A 13,435-nucleotide genomic window follows, 5' to 3' on the forward strand; every position below is an offset into this window, starting at 1 on the left:
CCGCCTCTCTCGGTCCTCGGTGCGCAGCCTCCTCGGCTGGCCCTGGGTTTGGGCTGCAGGAAAGGAGAGAAAGCAGGAAGGCAGTCCCCGGCCCTCGCGCTGGCTGAGCTGTCCCACTTGCGCGGAATGGTTTTGGGGTTGCTCGAGAGGCGTCCCGGGCCGCAGGAGGGGGCTCCTACTTGGGCAGACGAGGAGACATGGGCCCCGTGGGAGCGGGAACCGGGTCCCGCACTCGGGGCAGGCGGGATTCCCAGGAGCAGAGCGGTGAGGGGACTTCTCCTGGGACTCATTCACATCCCCCCCCACGGAAAAATCCACTCAGCGGCCCGCGGGTGGGGTGCGCCACGCGGTGAGTAATCGCTCCGGCGGCCTCCGCCCGCCAACTCCAGGTATCGCCGGCTGCCTGGAGCGACGCATAGTTTATCTTCCTTTTTGCGCTAAGATCCTTCTCCGTGTTATTATTTTTGGCCACTGCTCGGGTTTCGGGACCCCTCCGGGCTCCTGCGTCTTATCCCCCTCCTCTTCATCCCCACCCGATCCGGGCGCCCACGAAAAAAGTGTTACTGGCCTTCAAGGCCACAGCGAAGTGGGTTCCTGAAATGAGAGTTATGGGGTGGTCCCAGCCCCGCCCCGCCCCCAGCCGCAGTACTTGGAGAGGGTGAGAGTCTAACTCTCCCTTTCAGGGGTTTCTTGAAGAGGTCTGGACCCTCTCTCCACGTCCCCAAACAGCGGAAGGTCGGGGAGTGGAGGAGGGCCTGAGGAGGGTTCGGGCTTCCCCACCTTGCCTGCTCCCGACTGCCCCTCACCCTCTTCTTGGATCCCCAGCTCAGACTTCAGAGTGTCAAAAAAGATTAATGGACGAGGACTTGGGGATGCAGGGCATCCTCCTCATCTGGACTCAGAATGGGGGGGGGGCGGGTAACGCCAAGGATGGATACTGTTGCTTCCTGGGACGAATCAGGCCTTTTGCCTCAGTTTCTTCTTACGAAGTGAACAACTGGGAGCAATCTAAAGGCTGCCATGGGAAAATGCAATGGAGCTGAAGTCCCCAAAACATAAGCCTGTAGCGCAGCAGGGTGTATTCCCTGGAGTAGAGGTGGCCCCCAGGCTTATTTATTCCCTTTGGAAAATGGGGCCATAGTCCCACCTGCCAGAGAGTTCAGGGGAAGTGGCAATTCTTGACTGCGTTTCCAAGATACCCACCGCTCCTCCCCCATTGTCCTTTCCCCGTCGCCCCTCCCTTGCACACGTTCCGGGTAGGGATAGCGATGTCTGACCCCTTCCTGGGAGGACTTGGGGCTTCTGGAGCAACATCTTTATTTTCCTCCGTCTCTGCTCCTCCCCCAGTCATGGGGAAAGAGCTAGCTCTCCCTTCCACCCAGGTGCTCAGGCCAGAGACCTGGAAGCGCGTGACAACTCTCTCCTTCGCTCTTCCCACACGGCCAATCCATCAGCAAATCCTCTTGGCCCTGATTCCAAAACATCCCCATTCTGAGATCCTGATCCCTCTCCCCACCCCATCCTGGTCCAGGTCCCCTCAGGGATGGGCCCAGCCTCCTCTGGGGCTTCTCCCCATAATCCTCCTGCATTTGTCTGAATACAGAGTTTTTAAAAGAAGCAAAACAACTTCTCTGCTCTGCCACCCTTTCCCCTCTTGTCCCTCCCCTTCTTCACTCGCACCAGTCACTGTGGCCCCCTTTCCCCAAACATGCCAGGCTCATTAGTATTAAAGGGCCTTTGCACATGGGCTGTTCCTTGCACTGGGATGCTGTTCCCCAAATCTTCCCCTATATTAGCACCTTCTCTTCTGTGAGGTCCCGGGTTCTCAGAGAGGCCCCCCATCCTTCCCTGGTACTCTCCATTCCTGTCACTATCTTTTATTGTCTATGTAACACAATTCTTCAAACAACTTATTTCTTTCTCCCACATATTTTCTTAAGACTGTGGCACACCCTTAGGACCCCACGCTGAGCCCAGAGAGGGCCAATGAAGAGCTCGATAAATATTTGCAATATGAAAGAACCAAGGAGAATTCCAACTAGCAAGAAAACTCCATCCCAGCAAATCATGCTGTCTGGGGTCTCAGAACAGCCCCTGACAGGCTGTGTGATCCAAATTGTTAGACATCCCTCCCTGGTCCTTATCTATAGAAAGGTATGGACCATTTCCCTCTTCTGCCAGCCCCACCCTAGAATGTGACCTTTGCCCTCTGGGTGAACTTTATCCCATACCTTTGACTTTATGAAAGGGAGATGAACCCAAGGTGCCCCCTTTCCTGTCCTTGGTGCCCCACTGACTTAACCCCGTCTTCCTTAGTCTGGCCACCTTCTTGTCAGGAAGAGGAACCAGGGTTGACGAAATTTCTGGTAAATATTGACCCAAGTCCTTGAAGGTGGCTGGGAATGTACTGAGGGGAAGATGAAGGGAGGGTCTCTCCATGGGCTGGGGGAAGGGCTCTTCCTTAGTCCTTCAACCAAAAGTCACTTCTGGGTGAAAGGGCAGGATGGGGGTGATTCCAGTCCCAATACCCGGTGATGCCAGGCACTGAGGAGGCATCAGGGTGAGGCAGTGGTAAATAGCACCTTCAGGGTCCTGTGGGACCCCAGAGCCAGTAGGAGAGCAGATAGCAGAGTTGCCTACCCCAGTCTGCTAACACCCCATCCCCAGGCTACATTGTATTGGAGGCTGGTCAGCCTTCCCGTCAAAGGATGAAGAAGGTCTGCTTGTGGATTTCGGGCCTGTATGTGCCCCAGGCTGTGTAACTGCCACCCTGGAGGCTGGGCCTGGGGAGTCCCTATTCCTGGGCCTCAAGTTTAGGTGCTCTGAACTTCAGGCTTTAGAGGTGAGGCTTGGGGAATCCAGAGCTGCGCTGGCTCCTGGTCTGGGCTGGGGTCTCCCGAGCAAGGGAGGCCTAGGTGCTCTGCCCCTCTGCACCCTGAAGAAACTCCAAAGACTGGGGTCCCAGGAGGGGCAGCTGCTGGGCAGGGGGCGGCTGCACCCCTCTTTCTCCTCCAGCCGTCAGCAAACCGCGGCGCCACGGTGCCTTGCCTCCTCCCCAGCCTGGACCCGGCTTGGGGGTGGGGGTCAGCAGGGTCGTGGTGAGGGCGGAAAGGGACAAAGGGCGCTTGTCCTCCGCCCGCCCTGACCTCGGCTGCCGCTTCCCGGAGGCCTGGCGGGCCGCTGATTCACGCCCGGGCCGGCCGCAGTGCCCCCCGCCCGCCGCCCCCGCCGGGCCGCCCCGGGGGGTAGGAAGTGAGGGGGGGGCGGGGGGCGGCGCCGAGTCAACTTTCCCTCTTAAGCCCCGAAGGAATGTCGGCGGATTTCCTGAAACCCGACCCCGGCCGCCCGCCGGCCCGCCCGCCCCTCACCTGGACCGGCTCCCTCGGGAACCGCAGGAGGGGCGCGGGGGCTCACCTGGGGGGCCGGGGTCAAGTCCTCTTCCTCTCCCCTCCAGCGGCCTCCTGGAGCGGAAAGGCGGGGGAGTGGGCGGCGAACTCTCTTCCTCTGCCCGCGGGCAACCCGGGCAAGCGGTCTAACCCCTCCAGCCTCAGTTTCCCCTTATGCAAAGGCGTGCGAGGTGTCCCTCCTTACTTTTGCGCTTTAAACAACGCTGCTTATGTCTGAAGTCCCCACCACCCAGCCTATGAGGCTTCGTAGGGCTCTGCCGGCCTCTGTTCTCCGACTTGTCACCTGGGCCATCGGCTATGCCATTCTGGGTTCCAATTTCCTAATTTGGAAATAGGACAGCGCCACCAGTACCTATCGTATGGGGCTGTTGCAAGAAGTGTTTTCTTTGAAATGAATGCAGGACAGTCATCGTGAAAGGGTTAAACGCTCGAGACTCTCATCTGGCGTGTGTGGACTTGAATCCTGGCACTGCCCAAGAGTCCGGGAGTCTAATTCTCCCACCTGTGACATGGGGGCAATATTGGTCATAGTACACTGGGAAGTTTCCCGAGGCGTGGGCCTGGCGCAACGGTGGGTTGGATACCGGGTTCCCGGGCTCGATTCTCCAGCAAACGCAGGGCAGGAGGCCCTCACCGCCGGGTCGCGGCGGCCTAGCCTGGGAGGGGCGGGGCGGGGCGGGGGAGGGGCCGCGCCGGGATCCAGATGTTCGGGGTCCGCCAGGCACAGCCGCGCCTGATTAAGCCACTTGGGGGCCGGCTGGGGCCGCGGAGATGAAAGAGAGACGGCCGGCCGGGGAAGGGGGCGCGCCAGCCCGCCCCCCAGTCTCCTCCTTCCCAGCCGGAACCTGCGGCGCCCTCTGACCCGCCGACCCTGCAAGGCAGCCGCCCCGTCTGCGGGGGCGGAGCGTCGATAGGGACTTGCGGGCCTCGGCTCAGCGCAGCCTCTGCAGGCACCTGCGCCAGACACGCCAGCAACTGGGACATCTTCGGAAAGGACCAAGGTTTAGAGGCGTCGCCTTCTTTGATGACTGAAGGAGAGGAAGCTGGGTGGACCGCTTAACCCGACTTTCTGCTCTTGGAGATCCAATCTGTCACTCTGGGGTGTGGCAGTTATTGCAGCCAGAAGTGTCCCTGTTTGCCCCCAAGTTTTCCCACGGGAATTAGACATTTCAGCAGTCCTTCGTACACCTCTGTCCCTTCTGACTGAGCCCTAGGGCGAGGGGCTCCCAGACTGGAGGAGAGGGACCGGTTTCCCCATGTCTGTATCTGGACTGGGCCAGAGGAGGCGAAGCTGGCGGTGAGGGGGGCTAGTGGAGGGGCTAAGAGGGCTTCCTGGAGGAGGCGCGCTGCCCACAAGGCACCTCTCCTCTGAACCGGCTGTCAAAGGAGAAGATGCCAGGCCTTCGCCGACCAGGTCCTGCGGCGCTCATCTTCTTTCGATTCCACTCTCTGGCTGGGCTTCTCTTCCTTCTATAAGCTCTCCCTCGCCCCAGGGTCCTGGCTCTTCCCTTTGACACCCAAAGGGTGCCCGGATTACCCTTCTCCTCCATTCCCAGGGACCGGCTCAAATCTCCCCTTCTGGGCAAGGCTCTCCTTGACATCCCTGGAGAATAGAAACCCGGCTCATCGCACCGTGCTATTTGTTTTCTTGTTCCTTAGCGCTGGCAGACGCCCCCGCTCATGGGACCCCCGAGATGGCACAAACGTAGGGGGCCGAGATCCACCTGCCCCGCCCCGCCCGCCCGCGACGGTGCCGCAGCGCCGTTCTCCACACGGGTTCTCCGCATCCCCCACCCCCCCTTCCCAGGCTGCCTCGCTCGGGTGACGTCAGCGCCCCGGTCCCCGCCGCCGCCGCATCCTCGGCTCCCGCCCCGGAGCCCGAGTCTCCCGCGCCCCCAGCGCATCGGCTGGCCATGGCTGCGGTGGCGCTGATGCCGGCGCTGCTGGTGCTACTCCTGCTGGCGTCGCCGCCCGCCGCCTCCGCGCCGCCCGCTCGCGATCCCTTCGCCCCACAGCTCGGGGACACACAGAACTGCCAGCAGCGGTGTCGCGAGCGCGACCCTGGCCCACGGCCCTCGCAGGTGAATCGCTTGCGGCTCCAGCGGGGGGACCCTGTATCTCTCCGATGGGGGAGGGGCTGGGGAAGCGGTTCCCTGGGTCCAGAGCTCGAGGGGAGGGGTCGGGAATGGAAGGGTCCCTCCGGTGGGGGAGAGGCGGGGGGGGGGTCTCTCTGACGGGGACAGGGGTGTTTTCTACGCGAGGAAGGGCTACGGGAGTCCCTCCAGCGGGGGATTTGGGGATGCAGACCCCCTCGGATGAGTGCGGTGTGTGGTGGGGGCCCTTCCAAGCGTGGGGAGGGAGTGGTGGTGGGGATGGGACTGAGGCCACCTTCCGGGATCCCACCGCACTCTGCTGCGCAAGGACTGTCGACAGTCCAGTCCTCCCCCTCGGGCCTGATTGCCCTCCCCACAGTACTCCTCTACATCCTTATCCCTACCACCCCCCTGGGAGTTACCAGCCCCGACTCCGATCATCGCCCCCCAAACCTGACACAAAGGGTGACAAAATTTCCATCTTTGAATGCCCTTCCTGAGAATCCTCAATCCTCCTCCCTGGGATCCCTAGAGGAGTCCATTCATCTCCACCAGATCTTCCATTGTGCCCCTCTCTCTCCCGCTTCCTTCCCTCAGACCCGAGAGACCGTCCCCTCCAAATTCTTAGCCTCCTCCGACCTCACCTCAAGCTCCCTAGACTGGGGGAGGGGCAAACCTCCCCCCCAGCCCCCACGCTTCCAGTGCCCTGCCTCCTCCCGCCCCTCCCCGCGTGCCTGAGCCGGTGTCACCCCTCCCTCAGGCGGGGCTCCTGAGCCCCTCAGAGTCCCCGTATGACAAGGCCGTCCTGATCAGCGCTTGCGAGCGTGGCTGCCGTCTCTTCTCCATCTGCCGATTCGTGGCCAGGAGCTCCAAGCCCAATGCCACCCAGATTGAATGTGAAGCAGGTGAGGGTCGGCGGGGTGGCCAGGTCGGGGGTGGTGGGGAGAGGCGGCCTGGGAGAGCTGCCCGGGTCACGCCTCCCGCCCCTGCAGCCTGCGTGGAAGCCTACGTGAAGGAGACGGAGCAGCAGGCCTGCCGCGAAGGCTGCTGGAGCCAGTCCCCCGAGCCCGAGCAGGATCCTCGGCTGGAGCAGAAGGTGGGCGCCCTCCCGTTCCAGCTCCTGGGCCCACTGCCTCTCTCCACCCCCAGTCTTCTGAACCCACATCCGGGTTCCATTCGGGGCCTGGAGGTGACCTCATCTGGGCCATGTCACGTCTCCAGCCTCAATTGTAACCCTGCAACATGGAACCACCACCCCTCCTCCTCGCGCCCCCACTACCTTTCTAGAAGTGGCAGAAAATAGTCACAGTTTACCAAACATTTATCTTGCTCCAGGCCCTACTGTAGCCTGTCCTAAATTCCTCAGCCACTCAGAAGCACCAGGCCTGGCACCCCCATTTGGGGACCCAAGGAGCCACTGCGCAGGTCACAAGGACCCTTGTGCAAGGTCCCTTGTGCAAGGGTCAAGATTTGAAGCCGCCAGGGCTTGTGGCTGCCACAGGCTACCAGAGCTATCCGGCGCTGGTCTAAGCAGTTTTTCTGTGACAAAAAGGTAGCCATGGTCATCTGGAGGGTCTTAGAGCCGAGGTTCAGGGAGGCCTGTGCACACATAGTTCTGGGGCGGAAAAACTCAGTGCTCCCTGTCCTGGTCTATCGGTGAGTCCAAGTAACACCCCATTCAGGCATGGGAAGTCATGTGGCACAGCCAGAGACTCAGCCTAGAATTCCCCAGAAAGCCTCCCCCTTCATCCATATTGTCCACCCCCTCAGACCTTTACTGTTGAGAAAAGCACACTGCAATGTCACCCTGCGCATTCAGGACTCCTTCTTGACACCATTCACATATGAATAATGGTGGGAGCCCCTGAGTGACTCGATGGCAGAGCACTTGCCAAGCACTCACGAGGCCCTGGGTTCCATCCCCAGCACCCAAATAATAGTAATGATAATAGTAACAGTGGTGAAGTTTTTAGTAATAGTGGCCACTAGTCCTTAGAAGCTTGTGTTGTGCCAGGTGCTTGGCAGACATCTAGTGGAACTCTTGTGGCTGCCGCGTGAAGGAAGAGAATCACCCTGTTTTAAGTCTCAGAGAAGGCAATCCATTCCCCCAGGGGCACGCAGCAAGCCAAATGCTGTGCAGAAGTCTGCATTTGTTATACAAAGTCTGTTGTTCAAACCACTTAGCTAAATCTGGACACAGTGAATTCCCCCAACCCTCTTCCCATTGGTTAACACCCTTCTTTTTTGACATTTCTGTGCTTGGGTCTCCCTTCACCAGAGAAAGGTCCTGGAAACTCCTAGTGGGGCCCTGTCCCTCCTGGACTTATTTTCCACCCTCTGCAATGACCTCGTCAATTCAGCTCAGGGTTTCGTCTCCTCCACTTGGACATACTACCTGCAGACTGACAATGGGAAGGTGGTGGTGTTCCAGGTGAGAGCTCTAGCAGGGGCCACAAGTGGTCAGGGTGAAAAGGTGGGATGCATTGACTCTTGTCTCATGGAATGCAAAGTCTAAGGTGGGGCACGCTTCAGGCATAGCTGGATCCAGGAGCTCAGCGTTTCATTCCACCCCTTAACTGTGCTTTCCTCAGTAGTGGCTTCCTTTCCAGGCATGTCCTTCCCTCCTGCCAACAGGGTGGATGCCAGAGGGACTAAACTAAAACTCCTCTAGGGTTTTACTGAACTGGAATTTATTATGATTGGTCCTGGATGGGTCATTTGATCATGCCTCAGCCAATCTGTTATTCAGTGTCTTGTCCTGAGTCATCTTCCTATTTCGTGACTGAAGGTCAGTGCTTAGGCAAATGGAGGGACCTAAGAAAGCAGGAAATAGCATCCTTGACATCAATCCACTGCCCATGGATGGGTCCTCCCTACCTTCCTCCTAGTGGATCTAGGTATCAGCCTGGCAGGAGACATTGTAGCCAACTGGGATCCAGAGAGGGGCCTGCAGGTCACACGATGCCCTTGTAACAGCCTCTCTGTGCTCTTGTCCCAAACCCAGACCCAACCTGTAGTCGAGAGCCTTGGGTTCCAGGGGGGCCGTCTGCAGCGAGTGGAGGTGACCTGGAGGGGGTCTCACCCTGAGGCCTTGGAGGTGCACGTGGGTAAGGCTCCACTTGCATTGGTGGTCTCTCTCCAGTGCCCCACTGTCTTGGAGTCCTCCTGGCAAGGGGCCCCTATAGGATTGGGACCTCCATCCTCAGTTCCTGGGTTCCATGGTCCATCTCCCAGGGTTCCTTGGTCCATCCCCCAGGATCCTGTGGTCCATCTCCAGGGTTCCGGTCTCCATTCCAGAACTCCATGCCCTCTTGCCCCGGGTCCTGGCCTTTGTTCACTCATGGCTCTGTGGTCTCTTGTGGAGGCCTGGAGGCCCCTGAGACAGATCTTCTCTCTCAGACCCTGTGGGCCCCTTGGACAAGGTGAGAAAGGCCAAGATACGCGTCAAGACCAGCAGCAAGGCCAAGGTGGACTCTGAAGAGCCCCAGGACAATGATTTCTTGAGCTGCATGTCCCGGTGGGTGGTAGGACCCCACGGGGTGCGTGGGTTGGAGGTGGGACAGGAGGAGAGGTTCTCTCTGACCTCTGAGGTGCCTGCGCGTGGGACAGGCGCTCAGGGCTGCCTCGCTGGATCCTGGCCTGCTGCCTCTTCCTGTCTGTGCTGGTGATGCTGTGGCTGAGTTGCTCTACCCTGGTGACCGCACCCGGCCAGCACCTCAAGTTCCAGGTGGGTGGGGTGGAGGTGGGTAGGGTGGAGGTGGGCGGGAGGGAGGCCAGGGGCTGTTGCCTGGTTCCACGCTGGGCCTTCCTCTGCTGGAGGCGAGGCCCCAGCTGCCTGGGGCACCAGTGGCCTTTCTTCCTGTAGCCCCTGACCCTGGAGCAGCACAAGGGCTTCATGGTGGAGCCAGACTGGCCCCTCTACCCTCCCCCATCGCACACCTGTGAGGACAGTCCCCCACCCTACAAGCTGAAGCTGGACCTGACCAAGCTGTAGGCCTCACTGGGCAGAACATTGCCGCCTTCAGAGGCCCTCCCGGCCTCACCTGCTGGGTCCGGGAGTCCGAGGTCAGCGTGGGACCTTCCTTGGGCTTCCCCACCTCAAATCCCTCTCGCCCTCAGCCGGTCCCTCACTCCGCCAGGTCCTGGGACAGGAGCCTGGCTGGGGTGGGCGTCTGGCCTTGTCCCCATCCTGCCTCTTTGGGGCGTGCTCTTCTCGTCCTTATCGTGTGGCTTTCTGAGTGTTTGAACCCCGTGTGTGTCACCTTTCTTCTTTCTCTCTCCCCTCCGGGGGGCTGAGGGCTACAGGGAGCCACTTCCTGTTAGGGCTTCTCCCTTCTTCCCTCCCTATTCTTGGAGACCCAGCCCCCCAAGAGAGGGAGGGAGGCTCCCATGCCGAGAGGGGGTGCGACTGGGGCTGGAGAAGAATAAACCATGTATATAAAGACGCCTTGGCCTGAGCCTGCTTCCGTCGGTCTGTCTTCTCTGGGAGAGGTGAGCTGCGCGTGGCCACGACTCCTGCCCGCCGTGCCCTTTCAGACGTGGGGAAAGCCCTCGGGAGTGTTTTGGTGGAGTGCTAGGGATTGAACCCAGGGGCCCTGGACTACTGCGCCACATCCCCAGCCCTGTTTTTTTATATTTTATTTAGAGACAGGGTTCCACTGAGTTGCTTAGGGCCTCACCCATTGCTGAGGCTGGCTTTGAACTCCCCATCCTCCTGCCTCAGCCTCTCAAGCCACTGGGATTACAGGCTTGCGCCACCGCAGTTTACATCTTAAAGAGGAAGTCTGGTGATGTGGTCATCTGGCTTCCATTCCCCTTTCCTTTGGGGACAGAGTTCTGGCCCACTGGTGAGTCTCAGGGCACTATCATGGAATCTTCCCTCCCCTGTCTGAGGACACTCAAATGTGGCCTTTCCCCTCTGCACTTTGTGTCTGGGAGGACTCATGCAGGATAGGGGCATCCATGCCCTGATACGGGCATGCCCTGCTTAAAAATCAAAAATAAGGGCTGGGGATATAGCTCTGTTGGTAGAGTGCTTGCCTCGCAAGCACAAAGCCCTGGGTTCGATCCCCAGCACCGCAGAAAAAAAGAAAAAAAAAAAGCAGGGCTGGGGTGTGACTCAGAGGTGGAGCACTTACCTGGCAGGTGTGAGGCCCTGGGTTTGATTCGCCACACCGCGTATAAAGAAATAAATAAAATAAAGGTCCATTGACAACTAAAAATATACCTTTGAAAAACAAAAAGACAGGGCTGGAGGTACAGCTCAGTTGGCAGCATGCTTGCTTGGCCTGCACGAGGCCCTGGGTTCAACCCCCAGCACCACACACACACAAAAAGAAAAAAACACAGAGCCGAAGTTGTGACTCAGTGGTAGAGCGCTTGCGTAGCATGTGTGAGGCCTAGCATGTTGTTTGAGTCTCGGCACCACATAAAAAAATAAAATAAAGATATCGTGTGCATCTACAATACGATCCACCAAAAAAATCTGCAGACTTCCCAGCTCCGTCCAGTAGAACAGGGCCCTGTTCAGTGGGTGGAGTTGTCTCTGTTGAGTCTTGCTGGTGCGGGCCCATGAAGGACGCTCTCAGGCAGGGACCGGGAGGTTTCCAGGGCTCCGGCTGAATGAGTGACGTTGAATGAGTGACGGGTGAGGGGTGGGTGAGTGGGCAGGGGCAGCAGGAAGCAAGTTAAAAGGCACCCAGGGCTGGGAGTCAGCCCTTCCGCCCTTCATTCTGCCCTGTGTCCTGGAAGGTCAATTCCCGGGGTCCTCTGCCTTCCCCTGCTGGTGGGGGATGAGGAGAGAACAGATAGAGTTTTTCCTGGTGTCCCTCCTGTCATCCTCAGATACAAGACCACAGCTCTGGCTGGGCGTGGTGGTTGGTGCACACCTGTAATCCCAGCTCCTTAGGAGGCTGAGGCAGGAGGATCAAAAATTAGAGGCCAGCTTGGGCAACTTAGCAAGACTGTCTCAAAAGTAAATTAATAAATTAGAAAAAAAACACAGCTCGGCTGGGCAACCTCTTGCTAGTCTGTGTCTGGGGCTTTCATCCTGGGCATGGGGACAGCTCCCGTTCCTGCCACACTTTCCCAGTAGTTACCCAGGCTGTGCCCATGGCCTTGAAATAATGCCTTTCTTACAACTCTCCTGAATTGTCCGTTCTGGGTTCTGAGCGCTGCTTGCTGCAGAGCCCTGCCTGGCAGCTGGACATCATGATGCAACCCAGCTGCACCATGGGCCCCAGCTGTCATTCCGGGCTCCATGTGAGATTTCAGGGTCGTCCATAGCAAGTCACCCAGGAAATAACACCTGCACAGAGCGGAGAAGGAAGCAGGCCAGCACCACTTTCTTTGATGATGAAAATGTTTTGAACGCATCACCTACAACTGCCCACTGTGATTGGTACGAATGAAATTGTGTGTGCGTGTGTGTGTGTGTGTGTGTGTGTATGTGTGCATGCGCGCATGCACGTTACTATATTGAACCCAGGGCCACTTGACCACTGAGCCCCAGCCGCAGCCCTTTTTTAGTTTTTATTTAGAGACAGGGTCTTACTAGGATGCTTATAGCCTCGCTAAGTTGCTGAGGCTGGCTTTAAACTCTCCATCCTCCTACCTCAGCCTCCCGAGCTCCTGGGATTCCAGGTGGGCGCCAGTTCTATTCGTTCCTAATTAGTATGTGGACAGCCAGACCTGGTTTACTGACAGATGTTGCCATTGCTATGCTTTCTTAACACTTTGTACCTTTTTTTTTTTTTTTTTCTTTCTTGGTACAGAGGATTGAACCCATGGGTGTTCTACCACTGAATCACATCCCCTTTTTTTTATTCGTTTTGAAACAGGGTCTTACTAAGTTGCTCAGGCTGACCTCAAACTTGGGATCCTCCTGCCTCAGCCTCCCGAGTTGCTGACATGACAGGTGCACACCACCGTGCCTGGCTCTTCTATTTTTTAAAATTGTGACAAAACACACAGTCGTTTCTCTGGCTCTATACATTCCAAATCCATGGATTCAACCAACTGTGGATTCAAACTATTTGGAAAAAATTTGCATCTGCTGGGGTTGTAGCTCAGTGACAGAGCACTTGCCTAACCCAGGTGAGGCATTGGGTTTGATCCTTTGCATCACATAAAAATAAAATATAAATTTAAAAAAGGTATTGTGTGTCCACCTATAACTAAAAATATTATTTAAAAATATTCATCTCTACTGAACATATACAGACTTTCCACTCATCCTTATTCCCTAAACAATAGTCTGACATCCATGTACACGACATTTACATTGTAGTAGTATTCTAATTCTTCAAGAGATGATTTAAAGTCTACTGGAGAAGCCAGGTGCAGTGGCATAGACCTGTAATTCCAGCAACTCAAGAGTGGAGGCAGGAGGATTGCAAGTTTGAGGCCAGCCCCAGCAACTTAGTGAGACCCTGTCTCAAAATAAAAAAATAGGGGCTGAGGTTGTGGCTCAGTGGTTGAGCACTTGCCTAGCATGTGTGGGTTCGACTCTCAGCACTGCATATAAATAAATGAATAAAATATCCATCAACAACTAAAGGTCCATCAACAACTAAAAATACTTTTTAAATAAATAAATAAAAGGGCTGGGGATATAGCTCAGTGGTAGAATGCCCCTGGGTTCAATTCCTAGTATCACATAAAAATAAAATAAAGTCCAGAAGAGGATGTGCAGAGGATCTTTGCAAACGCTGTAGCATTTTATGTAAGGGATTTGAGCATACATGAACTTTGGTATCCATGGGGGGGCAGTCCATAGACCAGCGCCTGACCAATATTAAGGAATGACTATATAACATGAAAATGTGATATTTTAATAATACATTTTCAACAAATGGGCTAAGGAAATGAACAGACACTTCACAGAAGAAGATATACAAGCAATCAACAGATATATGAAAAAATGTTCAACATCTC

At 56.8% G+C, this 13,435-nt stretch overlaps 1 protein-coding gene across 1 annotated transcript; it reads left to right on the forward strand.

The window, feature by feature from the left end:
• Positions 1-67: 67 nt before the first annotated feature.
• Positions 68-9,945, forward strand: TMEM59L (transmembrane protein 59 like). The gene is made up of 9 exons (XM_079116770.1): positions 68-349; positions 5,215-5,488; positions 6,261-6,405; positions 6,493-6,596; positions 7,779-7,931; positions 8,505-8,607; positions 8,900-9,017; positions 9,110-9,227; positions 9,366-9,945. The coding sequence occupies exons 1-9, from the start codon at positions 198-200 to the stop codon at positions 9,492-9,494; spliced, it is 1,296 nt and encodes a 431-aa protein (XP_078972896.1). The 5' UTR covers positions 68-197; the 3' UTR covers positions 9,495-9,945.
• Positions 9,946-13,435: the final 3,490 nt, after the last annotated feature.

Source organism: Sciurus vulgaris, assembly GCF_902686455.1.
Source record: "Sciurus vulgaris genome assembly, chromosome: 16".
NCBI lineage: Eukaryota > Metazoa > Chordata > Mammalia > Rodentia > Sciuridae > Sciurus > Sciurus vulgaris.

Coding starts and splice junctions, on each gene's coding strand:
- TMEM59L (XM_079116770.1), top strand. CDS start 198: ATGGGCCCCGTGGGAGCGGGAACCGGGTCCCGCACTCGGGGCAGGCGG. Junction 8,608..8,899: donor GGCCTTGGAGGTGCACGTGG/GTAAGGCTCCAC, acceptor CTTCTCTCTCAG/ACCCTGTGGGCCCCTTGGAC. Junction 9,018..9,109: donor TTCTTGAGCTGCATGTCCCG/GTGGGTGGTAGG, acceptor CGCGTGGGACAG/GCGCTCAGGGCTGCCTCGCT.